This window comes from Antechinus flavipes, chromosome 6 (assembly GCF_016432865.1).
Source record: "Antechinus flavipes isolate AdamAnt ecotype Samford, QLD, Australia chromosome 6, AdamAnt_v2, whole genome shotgun sequence".
In the NCBI taxonomy this organism is placed as follows: Eukaryota; Metazoa; Chordata; class Mammalia; order Dasyuromorphia; family Dasyuridae; genus Antechinus; species Antechinus flavipes.
Window position 1 is genome coordinate 186,535,743 of NC_067403.1, and position 20,649 is coordinate 186,556,391.

The 20,649-nt window shown below is 39.9% G+C and overlaps 1 protein-coding gene across 3 annotated transcripts in view; it reads right to left on the bottom strand.

Annotated features, from left to right (window-relative positions):
• Positions 1-20,649, bottom strand: part of TUSC3 (tumor suppressor candidate 3) — a 76,953-nt gene that overhangs the window by 24,736 nt on the left and 31,568 nt on the right. For all 3 annotated transcript variants that reach the window (XM_051965382.1, XM_051965383.1, XM_051965380.1), the window contains exon 6: positions 16,430-16,519. In XM_051965382.1, coding sequence (XP_051821342.1) covers positions 16,430-16,519 — 90 coding nt within the window. The remainder of the gene's footprint in view (positions 1-16,429; positions 16,520-20,649) is intronic.

Sequence of the window (20,649 nt, forward strand, 5' to 3'; positions counted from 1 at the left end):
TGGGCATTTCTATGCCACAGTGAGCAGACTTCAGTGAGATCTGGCTTCTCCAATTGATGCTATAGCTCTGTTACCATCTCCAGTACTGGCTGTACTGGAAAGGGTATCTCCACGCTCTTCGCTCCCTACCCCACTGCTAGCTATGCCCTTGACCACATCTCTCAAGACCAGCTCCTCCTTTGAAGTCCAAACTATTACAACTTTTCACCCAGTACAAACCACAGTGATTATTAGCTATTGATTTCCAGATCATTCTCCTTCCTTACTCAAGTGAGTAAGATATTTTACTCAGCTGCTTTCCTAATATTTACCCTTATACTGAGGGACTTCAATACTCCTATTGACTCTCCCTCAAACACCATATCATGTAGCCCTCATCTCAACAAATCTCATGACTTGCTCCTCTTTTCTTTCTCAGGCATTCCCAATAATTTCCACTTCCAGGATCAATAGCCCGACAATCTTGGACCCAGTGGCCTCCTTGTGCTCACACACAATGTACTCTTTCTCCCAATTCGAGTTATCTTCCCGGGCTATCCATCTCTTCTTCATCTCTGGTTCTGGCTTCCTTCAGATGTTAGAGCTCATCTCTTATCGTCACGTCTTCCTCCTTTGATAACCACAAGTGTATGCAGCTTGTCTTTACAGAACCTTTTTGCACTGTCTCCCTATTAGATTGGGAGCTCCCTAGAGCAGGCACTGCCTTTTGGGCCCAGGATCTGGCAATCCTCAGGCTTAATACTTGACTTGTATCCTAGCAGATGTTACCACAGCTTTATCCTACACTTATTCTCCCTCCCTTGAAGTCATCTCTCTCAAACCTGAGTCTTCCTTTTTACTTGCACTGGGACCACCTACAATCATATTCTCATCTTCTCTCTCCTGCACCACTGCAATGGTCCCCAAACTGGTCTCCCTGTCTCAAGTATCTCCCTACTATAATCCATCCCACCAGTTGCCAATATGACTTTCCTTAAGCACAGATCTGACCAGTTCTCTTATTCAATAGAAGCTGGAGCAGCAGGTGATACAGGAGATAAAGATAGCTATGATCTGCAGTTAGAAAAGCCCGAGTGCAAATGTAACCTCAGACACTTATTAGCTGTGTGGCCCTGGGCAAGTCACTTCATCTATTTGCCGCAGTTTCCTCTTCAGTAAAACAGGGATAATTAAAGCATCTACTTCCCAGGATAACTGTGAGAATCATGAGATAATAACTGGAAAGCAGTTCCATGCTTGCCACATGGCTGATAAGTTTTGCTCCTCTGTACTTCAGGAAGATCAAAATGACATCATTACACTGCAATTAATGTATAGTGTGTCTGATTGTGGCTGATCAGACTGATACAAGCTCAGAAAGTTCTACCACAAGTCAGGCACAAATAGTTTGCATGAATATTTTGAGTGGAGATTTCTCTAAATTTGCACATCTTCCATTTTTTTTTTCCACTACTGCAATTCTCCTTTGCTCATAGAACACAGATCCTTCTCTGATGTAGACACGGAATGCCAGTTAGTTCTTTTCCAGTGTCTCCCATGTCACACAAGTGATTACAAAGTTCTCCAGAAAACTTTAAGAATGTCTTTGTATTATTTCTTCTGGCTTCCATATGAGTACTTTCTTGTATGAGTTTCTCTGTCTTTTTCAGAAAACATACATTTGGTATTTGAATAATGTGCCCTGCCCATCAGAACTGCCCTCTCTACTATAGAATTTGAATACTTGAGAAAGACCCTCGATGTACAGTACCTTATCTTCCCAAGTGATCTTCAGAATCTTCCTAAAACAATTCAAATGGAATCAATTCAGTTTCCTGCCATGGAATGGGGAGGCGGTCCAGGTTTTATAGATATACAACTATGAGATCAATACAACAGCTCTGTAGACCTTCAGTCTATTATCTCTTCTCTTCCCCATTTTTCTTCGGATCCTCCTGGACACTGAGCTAGCCCTGGCAATGTGCACATCTATTTGTCCATCCCTAGAGAGCACAGTGCCAAGGTAAGTAAACTTATCAACAGCATTCAAAATTTTTCCATTTGCTGAAACTGATCATTCTATGTAAATACGGCTTAAGGTTTTGGCTGATAAGAACATCTGTCTTCTTGGTATTAATTGTTAGGCCAAAATTAGCACAGGCAGAAGAAAATTGACCCATGTTTTATTGCATCTCAGCTTCTGATGCTACACTGAATGCACAATCACCTGCAAACAAAAAACTGTATACCAACTCTCTCTCCACTTTAGTCTTGGCTTGTAGCTTTTCAAGTTAAATAATTTACCATCAGTGCTACAGTTGACCTTGATACCATTTTTATCCTTGTTGAAGGCATCTGACAACATCACTGAAAATATCACATGCTAAAATTTTAGCCCAAGTTGGAAGTAAGCACACAGCCCTGTTTCATTCCATCAATGACTGGGAAAGCTCTAGATCAATTGTCTATTATCCTGAACTATGCAAGCATGCCATCATGGAACTGATGAACTTCTCTAAGCCATCACATTTTACCATGCTCATCTCCAATTCCTCATAAATAACAATATCGAAGACCTTGTTCAAATCAACAAACATTGTATTACAGAACTCTGTTCTGTTCCTGGCATTTCTCTTCAAGTTGTCAGGCAGTAAACAACCATACTGACTATTGCCTGGCCCTTTCTGAAGCCACACTAGCTCTCAGGTAGACGACCATCTTCCCAGTGAAGGATCAGCTGATTAAGGAAGACACTAGTAAGAATTTTTCTATCAATGATTAAGGAGATTTCCCCTTGTGATTGTCATAGGGCAACCTATTTCCTTTTCCTTTGTAGAGATGGACAATGGAAACATCCTTTCACTCTCAAGGAATAACTTTCTCTTCCTATATAACCTGGAAAATTTTAGTCAGCTTTTATATGAGCACTAGTCTGGTAAATCTTAGCTGGAACAGAACTAGCACCAGACTCTTGAAAACACAAGAGGAGCCAACTACATTCAAAACCAGTTCCTGAGTTGGCAGCTTGGCTAGTAAGGAACTAATTTCCGCCTGAGACATACAGTCAATGATTCAGCATGACTGATGACACTATGTAGACAACACAATCAAAGTGTTCAGTCCATCTCTAAGAGATCATGTCCTTATCACTAATCAATGTGGCTCTATCAGCACTGATAGCTGAGATGCACCATAGAGCTTTGGCCCATAAATAGCCCTGAGAGTATTATAAAAGTGTTTTAGATTATTAGTATCCACATAAAACTGAATTTCATTTCCCTTCTTACTGAGCCAAGAATCCTGCAATTTCCGAGTTTCACTTGCATCTTACTTTTGATGGAGATAAACACTGCCTTCTTAGAGATGGATAAATTATCCTGCTGACAAACTCTGTAGTTCTCATTTTTCATTTAGCAGCTTCTGAATTTCTCCCATCATTTTCTTCAACCCAATCTTGATATTTGCAAGTGTTCTGACCCAGATGAGTAAATGAAATGCTATACATCAGATCTCTGAGAGTTGCCCACTTCTTTTCTGCTACTTTGTTGCCAACCATCCATTGGCTCCACTTTCTCTTCTAATCTGTAGTGAACTATTCACACATGAAGAAGCTCTTTAATCTGGTGACATTAAGTCTTCTAGTAGGTCTTGGAGTTTCCACTTCTGTTGCTGTGAGCTATTCAATGAGATGAACCAAATCAGTTCCAATAGAGCAGTAATGAATTGAACCAGTTACACCCAGCAAAAGAACTCTGGGAGATGACTATGAACCATTACATAGACTTACCAATCCCGATATTTTTGTCCGCCTATATTTTTGATTTCCTTCACAGGTTAATTGTACACTATTTCAAAGTCTGATTCTTTATGTACAGTGAAAATAAGTGTTTGGACATGTATACTTATATTGTATTTAATTTAGACTTTAACATATTTAACATGTATTGGTCAATCTGCCATCTGGGAGAGGGGATGGGGTGAAGAAGGGGAAAAACTGGAACAAAAGGTTTGGCAATTGTCAATGCTATAAAATTACCCATGCATATAACTTGTAAATAAAAAGCTATAATTAAAAAAACAAATAAATAAAAGTGAGCTATTAATATTATTATGAAACTCTAGTCATTTCTTATTGACTCTAGAATCAAATACAAGTTTTTCCTTTAAAAAGCCTTTCACAACCCATCATTCTAGTCTTTTTTTTTCCCACATTCTAATCCAGCCAAACAACTTTTCTCTGTGTTCTTTACGTATGGCACTCCATCTCCAATCTCCATCTCCTTGCACTGGTCATTCTCCAGACTTTGATTGCCCTCCATCCTCACCTTCACTTCATATAATCCCTCAGTTATTTCAGCATCACTTTTACTGATTCCCCGAAATGCTTATGTCCTCCCCCTTTCTAACCACTTTGTATTTTTAAAATTCTGAATCAATGTATTGCTTCATTTTTTTGGTCTGTAGATCACTACATAGTAGTCACCTGTGAGACTCTAGATCTCTGATCCTTGAACAAAACACGTTGACCACCTCCTGACAGATAGGTGAGGGCCCAAAGATGCTGAATGAGACAAATCTTTCAGACATGATTGATGCAGGAATTTGTTTTGTCTCACTAAGTATTCAATATAACAGTCTTTCTTATGACAAAAAGGAAACTGAACACAAGATTTGCACACAGTAAATGCTTTAAGAATATTTGTTTTGAAAGAATAGCTGCTGGGTAAATATAGCCTATAAGGCAACTAACAATAGAAGTTTATGTGGACAAGGACATTAATAATCATGATGAATTTAAGAAGCTATACTTCATTCTCAGATTAAAGGATAGGTGAATCTTCAAAGCATCAAGGATCTATGACCTCACTGAGATGGTGGTAGAAGCTTGGCTCATCCTTTCAGCTTTGACCCTGTCTGGCTCATTTTGGCCTAATCAGCATTAGTACTCCACTGTCAGAGTCTAGGAGAGGTCATAATGGAGCACCAGACGAAGGCTACAGTAGGGAAGGTAAACCATTCATTTACCGAATCCACCATCTATGCAGTAATACAGTTACATACTGGTTTGCAATTGCAAGAAACCTTCTGGGAAACACTCACATCACAAAGAGCCATCAAGTTTTGCAAAACCATACCACCTTGGAAACAGAAGACACGATGGACGCCTCCCCCACTGAATTGAAATTGTTCAAAAAAGATTTATGATTAAAAATGTATATTTTCTTAAGATTGTGTGCATAAAAATGCAGAATAAAATACTTCTTTTAGAAAGAGAAACTATATACTTGGTGGAAAATAAGAATACTCTAGAGAGCTCTATGGATGGCTCTACAATCAGCCAAACTGTTTGCCTGACTGCTGCAAGGGGTTCAAATCTTCACTATCAGATAATCTGAAGAGAGGTCTTCCCATACAGACTATTCTGTAACGGATTCTTTATGAGTGGGAGCAACCTTGTCCTCTACTAACAAGCACACCCCCCCCCCCCACACACACACCCTCTCACTCAAGTTTCAATTAAAACAACTCTGAAAGACAATACACTTAAAAATAAACTTGTTTAAGTCACTGGTGCCTCTGGTATTTGTCAGCCTAATTAAGATTCTATTCAATGTTTCTATATTATAATAAGAATTTTGCTAATCTCCCACTCTGATTTTCAGTTTTCTGTGGTTCTCTGTAACCTTTCAGCCTTGTCTTCTATTCCCTCTCTGCTGTTAGCTCTGAAGGTTCTTCACTCAGAGTCTTCAGATTTCTCTCTGTGATGAAGGAATTTAATCTTTCCCTAAAATAAACTGCCTATGTTCATGAAGGGCAGCTAAGTAGCACAGTGAATAAAGTAACAGGGCTAGAATCAGGAAGATCTGGGTTCAAATCCATTATCAGACACTTAATAGCTGTGACCCTATTTGCCTCAGTTTCCTAATCTATAAAAAGATCGGAGAAGAAAACAGAAAACTACTCCAGTATTTCTATCAAGAAAACTTCATACAAAGAGTTGTATATGACTGAAGTGAATGAAGAACAATTACAAGTAATGAAGGCTGGTGAAGATTTGAGCTTTGAAGTTTTTCCCAGCTCTCTAGCCTAAAGTCCAACAATAGCAATTAACTGACCTCTCTCCAGTTTCTTTTAAGAGGGAGGGATCACTTATTCCCTTGTTGATTCCTTCCTGATTCTGAGTTGTACGGTTCCTATACAATCTGAGTTATTTACCAATAGAACCAATAGAACTGGGGGCTTGCTTTTGAAGGACTATGTTGTCCATGAAACCAACAAATAAAGTACAAAAAACAGAATTCAAGATGATGACCCAAATGGGGTCCAAGGAATAATGAGTATAATGTCACAAATCAAATCATAGGAAAAAAACATTCTTGGAGTATAAGAAATGAAACTCAAGATAATAACCTGAATGGAGTCCAAGTAATAATGAGTATATCAAAAACCAAATCATAGGGGAAAAAATGGAGTAGTAACAATGAAAAAATAGAAATATTTTTGGGGTTGCAGCAAAAGCAATCCCCAGAGAAAAATTTACATTTATAAAAAGAAAGAGAAGAAAAGAGAAGAAAAAAATGATTAATTTATTGAATATGCAATTTTAAAAATTAAAATAGAAAATAAACCCCAGAACATGTCCAAAATAAGTATCTAGAAAATTGGGGAATGGGAGAGAGAGTAGAAAGAGGGGGGAGAAGAAAAGGGTAAGGAAGAGTGAGAAAAAAAATTTAATTACCAGACCAAGGTAAATTAGCAATGAATAGCGTGATTACAAAGACTGTCAGCAACAAGTATAGATCATTATATGCCCAAAAAAACCCACACCTGATAATTTAAAGGAAAAAATGATTGCCTATAAAATATTTAAAACAACCAAAGTAACTAAATATGCAACATGCTAAACAAACTCCAATCAGAAGGAGAAACCGAGTGAGTCATAATTAAATTTAAAAAGTGAAAAGGGAAGGAGGGAGAATAAGAGAGAGACAAAGCTCAAATAAATTTACAAGGGAATTATACTCTTTATGTTTCAAATTTTTTTTGAATGTTCCAAGGACAAACAAATTCAATTTTTTTTTCCTCAACAGTTGCTAACAATCCTCTGGGCTCTGCTCAATTCTCTTTCTCAGTTTCTCTCTACTCAAGACCTCTATTGATCACTGCAATTTTAATGTCTGTAACTCCAGCATTGTGGCCGTTGTCATGGTGATGAGAATCAACTGGACCAGGTGCTGAGTTCACCAAGCTGGTGACATCCTTAATGCTGGCTTCCCAATATCTGTGCTTTATGGGAGGAGGCATGAAGGCAGAGTCAATCATTTGTGGACTCCTGCCACTCCCAACACCAATCTTTCTCTGGCTCCACCCCTATCTACATCTCTAACCAATTCCAGTCCAGAACTGATGGGGCTTGCTCAGGAAGGGGGCCCTCCAGAAAACAGAAGCACCCAGCTTCTTCCTGGGCTGTTTCTCCACCCTCCTACTCTCACAAGAAGGGAGGTTTGCTTGTGTTGGGCCCAGGGGAAAATGCAGGAAGAAGTATATGAGGGAGCAGGCAGCCATGGGAATAAGCAGCACTTAATCTGCAGCCAGGAAGTCCTGAGTTCAAAGCTCCTAAGACACTTAGAACCTGGATTACCCAGGACATCAAATGGGAACCAGAGCAGAACTTATCTCCTAAGATTGTAGTGATCAAATAAGATAATAGTTAGAAAGCATTTAGCTCATGCCCTGGCATATAGCAAATCCATTATCAGACACTTAATAGCTTATTTCCTATCTCCTCAATCTTCCTCTTTCCCCTGATGGTATTCCCTTTTTTCCACCTGGAATAGGTAACTGTGACTGAGCTGCAAAGTCCACCTCTCAACCCGCACACAGACATCACAGAAGCCACTCATTTATTCGTTAAATTTCAACAAAACCTCTGAATAATGAATAGATGAGATAGAAAAATGAGGACCTTGACTTGGTAAGATCAGTCAGTACTGTACTCCTTTGTGGAAGGAGTGTCTTTTTCAACTTCAATAGCCATTAAAACAAAGTGTTAAAGCATATGTACCACATCGCTCTAAATGAAAAATATTTTTAGTGGGACCAAAAAATTTTTTGTAATGTTAATAACATTTCAAAATTGGTTATTTTAATCTTTATCTCATTCTTTTCCATGTCTATTTTTGCAGATAGTTTATCACATATAACATATACCATAATGCATGTATCTAAAAGATAAATCTACTAAAGTACTGGGGTGAGCTGCTGCTCAATTTCTTTTTCTTCTTTTCTTTCTTTTGTTTTTTAAACTGATAGGGCTGTAAAACTGAAAAAGTTTTAAGATCTCACTACCCTAGGTAAGGCAGAACCAGTAGAAAATGAAGCTCAATGTCCAAAAAATTTAAGAACAAAACTCTTGGGGAAGGACTCTTCACTGGACAATAAAGTGTTGGAAAAAAAAAAAAAACAGAAAAAAACTTAGAGACCAACTTCTCACATAATACATTACAATAAGTTCCAAATAATAAATGACCTTAATATTAAAAAGTCACCTAATTTTTAAAAAGGGAGGAGAGTCTGTTACTCACATTTTTTTTATCCTTATGTTTTTGTGAATGAATATAATTATCCACTGCTGTTTAAACTATCTAACCTCCTTCCCCCTTTTCTTGCTTTCCCCATCTTCCCCAACTCACCATGATTTGAAGACCAGAAGAGCCAATCACAGGGAACAGCTGATTGTAAAACAACAGAATACAAACTCTTCCTCCTTTCCTTCTCCCCTAGGAAATATCACCTAATAATCCTTCCCCATTAGCAACTTATTTTTCATTGTATAAAAGTAAAGGGTAAGGAAGTAAATAAGCCAAAGCTAGACAGAAAAGAGAAAAATTTATTGAGTTGGAGAACACCATGCTCAGACCTGGGCTTTGAGAAGATCACTTTGGCAGCTGAGTAAAAGAAAATTGCAAGGGAAAACTTATGAAGTAGAGAGACCAACTTACCAAGAGGTGAGTGCAACAGTCCAAGAGAGGGATGATGAGCAGATGAAGAGAAAGAAAATTAGGGACTGAAGAAGATGTTTCATGCCAAGAAGGCTGGAAAAGCAGTAGCGCCTCCACAGAAATAAGGAAGTGAAGATGGAAGGGTTCCAAGGAAATCTAAAAAGCTTTGCTTTGGAGATGCTGAGATTGAGATTCCTAGGAGACATCCAACTACATCACAGAAACCTAGACAGTCTATCAGTGCCATTCCAGGAAAGTGAATCACTTCCATTTGAGGTGTTTCACAGGGAAGTCAGAAGAAGTGGTACCAGGACACTTTCGAAGTCTCTCTTAGGAACTTTGGAATCGATTGTAACACACTGGGGATGCTGGCAAAGGACTGCCCAGCATGGTGTGCCCATAACAAAGAAGGTGCTGTGCTCCATAAACAAAGCAGAATCTCAGCAGTGCAAAGGAAATGTGAGATGTGCAAATTTAGAGACATCCCAGCTCCACATGTCCATGTGGACTATTTGTACCTGATTTCGATAGCCTTCTGAATTCACACTGGTCGGATGAGCCACGGATGAACACATTGTAATGTGATCCTAACAAAGTGATGTCGTTTTGGTCCTCTTTGGGAATGAAGGACAATAATCAATTCGCATAGAAATGTCTCAGAGGCAATTAGTGATACAGAAAAGAAGCCCAAGAGAAAGTTTAGGGCTGGATGTGAGAGTCATTTGGATAAAAGTGAGTAAATCAACAGAAAAGGAAGAAAAGACTTGGGAGATGGAATACATTAGATCTAGTCAGGGCTTTCTATAAATCATTGGCAATCTGTTCCTAAGCATTTCAGTTCCAGAGACTGTGTAGAGCAGGGGTCCTCAAACTACGGCTCACGGGCCAGATGCGGCAGCTGAGGACGTTTATCCCCCCTCACCCAGGGCTATGAAGTTTCTTTATTTAAAGGCCCACAAAACAAAAAACCAAATTTTTTTTTTTTTACTATAGTCTGGCCCTCCAGCAGTCTGAGGGACAGTGAACTGGCCCCCTATTTAAAAAGTTTGAGGACCCCTCTACACTGTAGTCTTAAAAGACCACACTGAACTTGGATTTCAGAAGACTGGATTCAAATCTTACCATAAGACACTTACTAGTTTATGTGAGCCTAAACAAGTCTTTACTTCTTCTCTCTGGGGCTCAGTTTCTTCATCTGTAAAATGAGGTGATTTCTGTCTCTGGCCTCCAAGATCCCTCTCAATTCTAATTTGAGATCCTGTGATCACACCATGAGATCAGTTTTCTCATCAGCAACTTGAAGTGGGCTAGATCAGAGGTACTAAGCTCAGTGTGGCAGCAGTTTTGAGTCTGAGCCCAAATCAGATTAAAATGCACTCAGAAAATGTTTAACAAAAACAAAATACAACAAAGATAATGCTAATTTGTTGTTTTTTTAAGTAAAGTGTGTTGGCAAATTTAGGGTTTCTATTTAAGCTTAATACCCCCCAAGTTATATTCATTTCAATAAATACTTACTAAGCACCAACTATGTAACCATATAAGACTATAAGACTTTGGATCTTGCTTGGAGTAAGATTCAAAGTATGGATGATAGGTCCTGGTCCTCAAAGCACTCAACACCAAGTAGAGTGATTAATTCTCCCAGATACGCAATACCAAAACTGCCCAGTTCCAGATTTCTGATATATACCTTACTGCATATCTGGATGATCTCATCATCCTACCTGGCCCTGAGGGAACACAAAGGGTCATTATCTATGATCACCCTTACCACCCCCAATTCTACAACTCTCATCTCAAATGTTGGCAGAATGTACTACAGAGAAGATAAAGCCATAATCTTTCCTGTACATCCCAGGGTCTCCAGAATATACCTTGGATGTACTTCCCATCTACTCCTTTAAGGACTCAAGTTCTAACTGCCCATTAGAACTAAAAAAGACCTCAAAGATCACATAATCTTAAGAAGCATATCCTCTATACAGGCATGGGAACAGTCTGGATAAGTGGGTACTGGCCTATGACCTCCATGAGAGCATGTTTTCTCAATCATTCATTCAAGAAGCACAGGTACCACCTGCTGGGCATCGGGGCTAGGTAAAAACGAACAAGTTTCTCCAATCAAAAGTTTCTGCTCTTTTGGGGAGGAAAGCAACGCAGGTAAATGAATACAAAAATATGGCAAGGAATGTCCAAGAAAAGGTGGGAAAGAAGGCACTAAGGGTGGAACTTGAACCAAACTATAAAAGCAGCTCAAGATTCCATCAAGAAGAAGCCCAGAGAAGACACTAGGCACAGAGACAGAAGAAAAATGGTCCCTATGAGAAACAATGGGTTGGCCCATCTGGGTGGAACACAGAGCATCTGAGGCAAAGAAATGCCCAGGGAGCCCGGAATGACAGAGCAGAGCCAGAATGGGTGGACCTTTCCACACTAAGGGGAGGAATTTGTATTTTCTCCTATTTTCTCCTACAGCCAAGTGGGAATCAAAGAAACTTTATAAATGAGTGGGTGATAAACCTGGAATTATCTTCCAAAGAGGAAATCTCATTGGGTGCCAGCTGAAGGAAGAAGAAGGGAAATGCAAATTCCAAAGTACCTTATGAACATACACAGCAGACTCAATGATCAGGTATAAAACCTCTTAGTGCTAGTCATTGCAGCATTGCCTTCATGGAAAACTACAAAAGCCTTTATTTATATAATTCATAAAATATTTCTTTTGTCACTGTATTCAACACATTAGAAAAGGGCTAAATGTCCTCATTACTGTCAAATGTATAAAATACAAACTGCAGTGATTCTTCTTTTAAAAAGCCAGTTACACACATGTATAACCTACATCAAATTGCTTGTCTTCTCAATAAAGGGGGTGGGGAAGGAAGAGAATCTGGAATTGTAAGTTTTAAAAATGCAAGTTAAAAACTATTTTTACATGTAACTGAGGAAAACTAAAATACTAAATAAATGAAAAAAAAATTAAGGCAATTAAAATATGTACACCTAAAAAAAATATAAAGGGTAGTGAAGTTTTCTCAAAAAATCTATGAGATGGAGTAGATCAGACCTTAGGCCTAAGTCATGTGATCCCTATTCCCAGAGGTCTGCAGGGACAGAAGGTCTGACCTTAGGTCTAGGTTACAGGAAGTCACATTATGTCAAGGCCTAGAAGTCTCTGGGGCAAGAAAAGTCAAAACATAAATCTAAGCTTTAGGAAGTGACAAGAAGTGACATGACTCACAGGAAGTAAACAGCACTGGTGACCATTGGTCAATAAGGATTACTTCTTTTTTAGTCCATCCAATGAAAAGACTTGGTCTTTGCCATTTAATCAGCTTTAGTATTTCTGGCTTGCCAGGTCAAGCACCTGTTGGGAGATGAGATGCCTCCTGGGTGTGCTTGGGCCTCTCCCTGCAGGAACTAAATAAAGGCTTTCTCTTTGTATCTAAAAATGTCTCTGATTAATTAATTTGGGTAAGGGGGTCTAGCACCAGTCCCACCCAAAGGGATTCCTATTTTTCAAGTTACACCTTTAAATTTCATTGATGTGATGAAGAAAACAACCTCTGAGACTTTTCAAAAGGTAATTGCTATTTTGAAGCAATTAAAGGGAATAGAAACTCTGCATCCACATTTACAAAAAAAATTTTTTAAAAACCCCATACTCTATTGTTTATATATGGGGGGGGGGGGGAAGATTATTTGTTATTCAAATTAAGTCAGAGAGGCAAAATCCAAATCCAAATAGCCTGTAGGTTTTTTTAACCTTTAAGTTGTCAAAGTATACAAAAGAAGGGCCAATTAAGCAAAAAAAGCTCTGAGAACTATTCTACCTCTGTCACAGTAGGAAAATCAGTGTCAGACCCAAGAGAATGAGACCCCCGCATTTTATATATAACTAGAAGTCCTGAAGTTCATGCACAATGGTGTGCTGACCCTTTTCAGTATATGTGTGCACATGCATACAACCCCCACCTCTCCCATCATAGTTCAGCCATATCTACTTGGTAAAAAACAAACAATGGAGACACTTGCTCTTCACACTCTGGCTTTGCTGAAATATTGGGTGGTCCTCTGTACCAACATCTCTCTGCCTTCTAAACTATAAAAATGCTTTCATTAATGTAATTTGTACACATTTCTGATCTCTTCCATTCCATCCAATAGCCCCAAAAGGCTCAGTCAATTTGTCAGCAGGGGAAGCCCACTGAGCATCATGTGCACATCACTACAAAGAGACTTACAAAGGGGCCCATTCAAATTCCTAAGAGTATTCATGAGCAGCAGTTCCCTCCTTTTCAGACACTTAGAGCAAGCTGGGTCCCTCCCCCACTCAGTTCCATCCACACCTCTTTACCCAGGAGCCCTAACATTTTCAGCCAGTAAATGGGGAGCACAAAAATAGAGAATGAAAAAGGGGTGAAAACATTCAAAAAGTCTTCCTTCCCCAAATAAGCCTCCCCAACATAAGAATATATCTGTCAGACTGTCAAAAACAATCACCTCTTATTCCCATGACTTCAGAGAATGAAGAGCTCTGCTCCAGGTGAAGAGGCTCTCCTCTTAGGTGTATCCCACTCCTAACTCTCCTGTTTTACTTTGGAGAGGAGCCAAAACTCCAGAATAATCTTAGCTGTAGCAAAACCACTTCAGCTCATTCCTTTGAATGGAACATTTCAAGAAGTGAATCTATTGAAGAAGGATTCAGAGTTGAATTTTAAGACAGAGCTTGGGTCAGGGCATGCAGGGATCCCCATCAAGTCCCAGCTTCCCTAAAATCAGGAAAAGGAACTGAACCTGAGGCTAGTCAGGGTTAATTGGGTACTTACTGAACCCCTGACCACAGCTACAGTAACATACCATTACTTTAAAAATGTAGGGAAATTAAGGCTTTTCCCAGATCAAAACAACAAGATTTGGCTGGAGACTAGCAAATACAATAAAGACAGGCATGTGGATCATGTAAAGAGAGGACAAGGGCCTTTCTTCCATAGGTTTTCTGTTGTCTAGGCTCAAAATCATTTATAATTGGGATGAGAGAGGCAGACTTTAGGTAAGGACCTCCAGACTAAACAAGAACTTGGACCATGGAGAAGACCTATGAGTCCAAGAGAACAGAATTTATCTGGAGTCACTCTACTTGGCTTTTGATAACTTGTTGTGGCAGGCATAAAGAGAAGCACATCAGAGCTAGTGCTAGCTTCTATACTCTGGCTAACTAATAGCCCAGCAAGGCAGGAACCCCACTTTGAGTCAGGAGACCACCGCAAAAATGATACACAGGAGGTACCAGCAGCCCCTTCACGCACATCTCTACTGGTGCAAATGATCATGTCACAAGGAGCCTCAAAAGGTAATCGGGCACAGTGATGAAGTTTTGGGCTTGGGCAACAAACTGAAGCCCGCAGATTAAGAGGGCTGAGTTTAAAGAACATCTGTTCTTTAAATTAAGGAACATGGAAGAAAAAGTGCTCTGGGAAATGAACATCTAGCTAAGGAAATGGTATTTGAGAAGGGGATTTGGATTCACTAATCATTAAAGATAGGGCTGACAAATTTGTGGCCTGAGAAGAAGCCCACCCAACAATGGCTGGTAAGAAAGGATTTGGCAGATGTCCTGTCAAAAACTAATAAAAAATGTTCTACACTCAACAAAGAAGAAGGGATGTGTGCCAATAAAATGAACAGAAATGCATCAAGATCTGACTTTGTGCCAGGAACTGCATTAAGCCTTCGGAATAAACAGTCCCTTCTCCCTAAGAGCTAAGAGGGGAAGATAGCACACACAGGTAGGGAGGCCAAGAAAAAAGAAGGTTCAGGGAATCTCATACACAGTCTTTGTCCCTGGGCACAAGCTGCTGCCACTCCTTAATCTCATACCTGAACAGAAGGGCAATCCAATCATGGGAGCTGATGGGCTTAGCCCTAAGTGAAGTAGTAAAGATAGCCCAAAGAAGAGGGCCTAAGGCAGGGACTTGTGGAACAACCAAGGTCAGAAAACTTGACCAGGAAGAGATGCCTGAGGAGGAATGGTCAGAGAGGTAGGAGGAGAATTAGAGGAAGAGACTCTCAGGAAAAAGAGAGTGCTCAGCAGTGTCACAGATTGCAGATGTCAAGGAGAACAAGGACAAAGAAGAGGCCAGGGATTGGGTAATAAAGAGACTGCTGATAAATCTGGAGCAAGCACATGAGGAGATCAGGAGTCTGGCTGCAGACTTCAGAACAAAGTGAAAGGAGAGGAGCTGGAGGCTCCTGAAGCAGACAGACATCTCCAGAATAGCTAAGAATGGGGGAAGAGATTCAGCACAATGGCTAGAGAGAATGCACAGATGGAGGATGTGGAAGACATGGAGGCATTTCTATAGACCACAGCAGACAGGGACAGAGAGAAGGAAGAGCAATCTGCTGGAGAAGCAGGGATGGGACAGGATCATTTGTGCAAGTAAAGGGGTTGACTCTGGCAAAGAGAAGGGCCAGCCATCTCTTCAGATGAGATCAGTGAAGATGGAGTGAGTGGCTAAAGGTATCAAAGTGATATGGCGTAAATCTGGGGAGACTCCAATCAGCCCCTTCATTCAGCAGCCGGTGGGGAGGAGCAGTGGCAATGGCCAAAGCTGGGGCTTGGCAGGCCAAGAGCTTCACTAGGATAGGGGCAAAGAGGACACAGGAAAAGATATAAGAATAGACGTGAACTGCCAGGGCACACCTGAGTGCACAGGCAAGCAGAGCTGGAGTGAGGAAGACCTGATTTATGTATGGCCTCAGACTCTCACTAGCTATGGGAGCCTGGGCAAATCACCACCTCTGTTTGCTTCAGGTTCCTCAAATGGGGTTCACAATGGCCCCTCTCTCCCAGGGGTGTTGTGGGTATCAAATGAAATCTTATTCGTAGTGCTCGGCAGAGAGCCCGGCACGAAGCAGGTGCTGTACAAATGTTAGCAAGCTTCACTGTTAATCACAGAAGGCCAAAACCACTCTTGCAAAGGTTGAGGCATTCCCCTCAAACCGGGAACACAAACTCCTTCACAACTGAGCCTCTCAGGCTTGGAACAACAAAGAAACCTCCCCAGTCATGGCATGGAGAATAGCTTTTCCTTCCTAGAGAGGAAATCAGACTAGCCAATACAAAATGGTGCCCCCCAACACAGATCTACTCTGCAGCAGATCCCTTTCTGGATAAAACTTCATTTCCATGCTGGGGTCAAGAATTTGTAACCTCATGAGAAAATGGGCAGCAGAGTCCTTTAGGATCTGCATCTCCTCTTGGGCTCAGTGACCACAGCCACTGCCTTTATAATATCAGACCATCATCAATCAAACCAGGATGCTGGGGAGAGGGAGAATGGACAGATAAACATTTTTAAATAATAGATGTAGAACTAATTTTTTTTTTTCCTATAGGCTAAATACAAATTAAATCTGTGAATCATTGAACAGGGACTTACCACTTGTCCATTCTGAGGGTTCTTATGAGCATATGGAGGTCCACGGATATGATTCCACATTTGTCCAGATGTCATAGCAAAGACCACACACTGAAAAATAGAATATATTCAAATAATCGAAATGAAGAGAATATAAAAGACAAATGCTACTTGAATTCAATTAGTTTATCCAGCAAACTAAGTTTTTTTAAAATGCATAAAAGATTTAAGATACTACTTATTAAAGACAACCACAATTCTTTTACTTTTTACCTTTCAAACCAGATCATGTGGACTAAACTGACTTGATAGTATGACCATATGAAAGAGTGTCTCCATTCCTAGTAGAATGTCAGTCACATGAGAGGGTAGGGATCATTTTATTTATGTCTCTAGGGTTGAGAAAAGGATCTTCTCAGGGTATATAAGAGACACAAAATAAATGTTTTTTTCCCTAAAAAAAAGACTTTTAGATCTAAAAATCTGTTAAGAGTAGGAATTGATACACTTAGGTCAGGTTTTCTATTTATGAATTCTCTGCCAAAGATAGATCTAGTGGTCCAAGTAAATAACATTAAATGAGTACCAACCTACTTCTACTTGACTTGTGATGAATAAAATACAAATTAGAGGATACATGCTCTTGGAGAATGTACAGTTTAACAGCAAAAGAATGGACATTAAGTAACAATATTAAGGTTAATTTATAGCCCCATCTCTGGAAGTACCGTCATTGTCATTGACCAAGCTAAAGAGAAGCATGTGGGATGACAGGATATTTGTCTGTTTCATAGGATGCTATGACCAGGATAATTATGACAGCGGCCAACTTTCTGCACACTTGGCTGGACTGATTATGCTAGATTACATTTGGGACTGTCCAGGGCTGCTCATGATTGCCATCTGCTCACTGCCACAAAAACTCATTATTGGGATAACAGTATTCCCCCAGTAGGACTGCAAGGCTTCCCTTCAAAGCACCCCATGATCTCACTATAATTAAAATGATAACTGATTCCAATCAATGAGAAGGTGCACAATGGCCCTGAGCATCCTCAGCATGGTGCTAACACAGATATTCCCACAAAGGATGCCCAAAAGCCATCATGGAGAGCAGATATGAGCAGCAAAAAACATCTACATAGGCCAGAAGGCAATGGGCAGACAGGCCTGACAATCCTTAAAGAATAAGAGTTGAGTCTCCATGAGTAGATCCTGAGTCTGGAACTGAGAGGGGAAATGGGCAAAAGCCACGGGAGAGGCTACAAGGCAATGCATGATTAAGGGGCAATGGCACTGAAAGTTAAGGAAGGAAAGGCAATGATGGCCAGGTTTTCTTTCATTAGGGACACTCAAGGATAGGGGGAGGGAGAGGAAGGGTAGAAAGAGAAGAGAAGGAAAGGGAGGGTTGACTTAGGTAGAAAGGTACTAGGAGAACATCTGGTAAAAGACAGGAGATGGAACATAGCAGTTCAGCTGAAGCAAAAGGGATCAAATGTCTATATTCTCACTGATACTAGCTCTAAAAAATACCCAACATACTTGCCACCTTCTGCTGTCCCTACAGGAAAAGATGTTCATTGTTTCCAGTATACCAGTGAAAGCTTCAGATTGCCACAGGAGGTATCAATGCATACAGCAACCACAAATCAAAACCTTGATCTTATAAAATCTACCACAAAAATCCAAGCTGGAAGCATCAAGAAGACACAAACCAAGGAATAACACAATGAGAAAAAAGCACATACAAAGCAAAGGTCAATAAAGCCTCACATCCTAGAAATCTGCTTTCTAGATTCATTTCACAAAACCAGTTACTGGGAAGCCAGGCAGCTTCTAAAACAAAGAAACTGACCAAGAGAACAAGGAAGTGGTATAATTAAGGCTTTTGTGAACAGAGAAATTATCTGCAATTACTGTCAAATATCAAATTTATCTTCATTACCCAAGGAACCAAACTTTTCCCAATCCACAAACTCACTTGTAAAAAGAAAGACATTTAGTTCAGTAGTGAAACATGAGCAAAGATGGGAGGTCCTGGAAACACTTATTTTACAATTCCTATCTGACCAATATTTTTTAAAATGGAACTTTTTGTCTAGATCTATGAATGTACATTTCTTATTAGTCTATTTTTAAGGCTTTATAGAAAAGAGATAGTTTCAATCTTGTCCCATTATTTTTGCCTTTGAACATTGTTTTCTAACTTCATTATTCTTTTCTAACTTGTGTTCTATCTTCCATGACCATGTTGAAGAACCAACCACATCTGGCATCTTCTCTATCTTTCAGTGTGTTACCTCTAAAAGTCACAGTCTTGTCACAGAGTCCAAACACAGTCTCTAAAACCCTAGAATACATATGTTCTAAATAAATGATCCAGATGATTAGATGGCATTGATTTAGATGTTCCTTCTAACAACATCTATCACAACTCAAGCATGCTCACTAAATAATAATCATACTACAATCAATATGGATTATGATAATAATAGTAGCAATAATTTTAGAGAACTTATATGCCTGACACTGTACTCTTTTGAAAATCACAATCCTGGGGGGTAGACGCTTTATTATCCCTATTTTACAGAGGCAGAGAGTGATTCAGTGACTTTAGCAAAATAGTAAGTGTCTGGGGTTGCATTTGAACTCAGATTTTTCTGACTCCAGCTAGTACTCTGTCCACTGTGCTATTCACCTCCAAGCTCTCCCCAAAGTTAGGGGAAGAGGAAGTTTTCCATTCCTTAGAGAAAGAGGAAGTATCATATAATATAACCATGCTCCTCCCCTATTTAACCCTGGGCCCAACCTGTCATCATTTGCACTTTCCCAGATAAATACGAGCTCATCATCCCAATGTGGGTTACAGATACTTCTTATCCACTCAGCCTCTATGGTGTGGCTAGTCGAACTTTTTACAATCCTAGGTCTCTTCCACGGACTCTACAAAGTTCTGGAGCTAAAGCCAACTTCCATATTACCATTTATACACAGAATATACGGAAAGCCTCACTCTCCAACCAATACTCTGCAATGGACTAAAATATGACTCCTGAGAAGGAACCAGAGGCTGCATCAGACTCTCAAAGGAGAGGAGGACACAGATAATCCCTGTTTTGGAACAGTCAAAGTGGCAGCAAGTCAACATTTCTGTCCAGTTCTCCCACACCCCCTGCAATAACCCACAAAATGAACCACACCAAACTCTAGTAAAACTAAGTAAGAGTCTCGGGAGTTGTTTTTCCAGCACATAGAAGCTTGGGAAGAAAAGACAGATCTGTGGACACTGAAGAGGAAACTACAAGAGCAACACAACAATGAGGAGCACTGTAGCTCCAAGGAACAGTGCAGGCCTGAGACTAAACAACAGGGCAAGAAGCATGAGGGCAAAAGAAGATTCCATGGGCCCTCTGAGCCAGACTTGGGAGTGAGAACAGGTGTCATCTAACAATTTTTACCTTACCCAGTTCCCAGTCACCAGATCCAGGACAAAGACAAGATCTGATATCTCTAACCCCCATTACCCAAGGTCACAGTTCCAGGATAGGATAGAAAAATCACAGTTGCATGTGAGAGGTCCTAACTATGCATGGAGCAGGAAAAAAAGTCCAAGAGCAGATGAGGTTCAAGAGTAGAGCAAAGATTAAATTCCAGTCTTAAGTTCTATATATGTCTGCAAAAAAATTAACCAGGGAAAGAAACAAAGATCAATGGCAGCTGGCAATTCAGTCTCTCTGAGTCGGCAAAACCTTCCAAGAGCTAATAGTCTCTTGCATTGGACTAAGTCCAGCTGCAGTCTCAATAGCAAACAAGCAAACAGACCTGAACCACTTCAGGAACTTGAAGAACACAGACCAAGACCTCAACTAAGCTGTAAAAGTAGCTCAAGCTAAGGCATCCCCCTTCAAAGGCCAGCTGAGTCCAGCATTAACAAAGTCCGAAGTCATTAAGTGGGTTGTTAACATAAGCAACAGAAAAAGAACCCCAAAACAAAGAGCTATTCTGAGGACAAGGAAGAACAAGACACAAACTCAGAATAAAACAATGACCTGAAGATAACTCTACAAGCAAAGCCATAAAGAAACATGCAATCATAAAAGTCCAACAAAAAGTCTTAGAAAAGATTTTAAAAGAGCCAAAAAAAAAAAAAAAAAAAAAAAAAAAAAGCAACAGAGGAAAACATGGGAAAAGAAATGAGAGCTATGCAAAAAAGTTATAAAAACAGAATTAACAAATTGCTA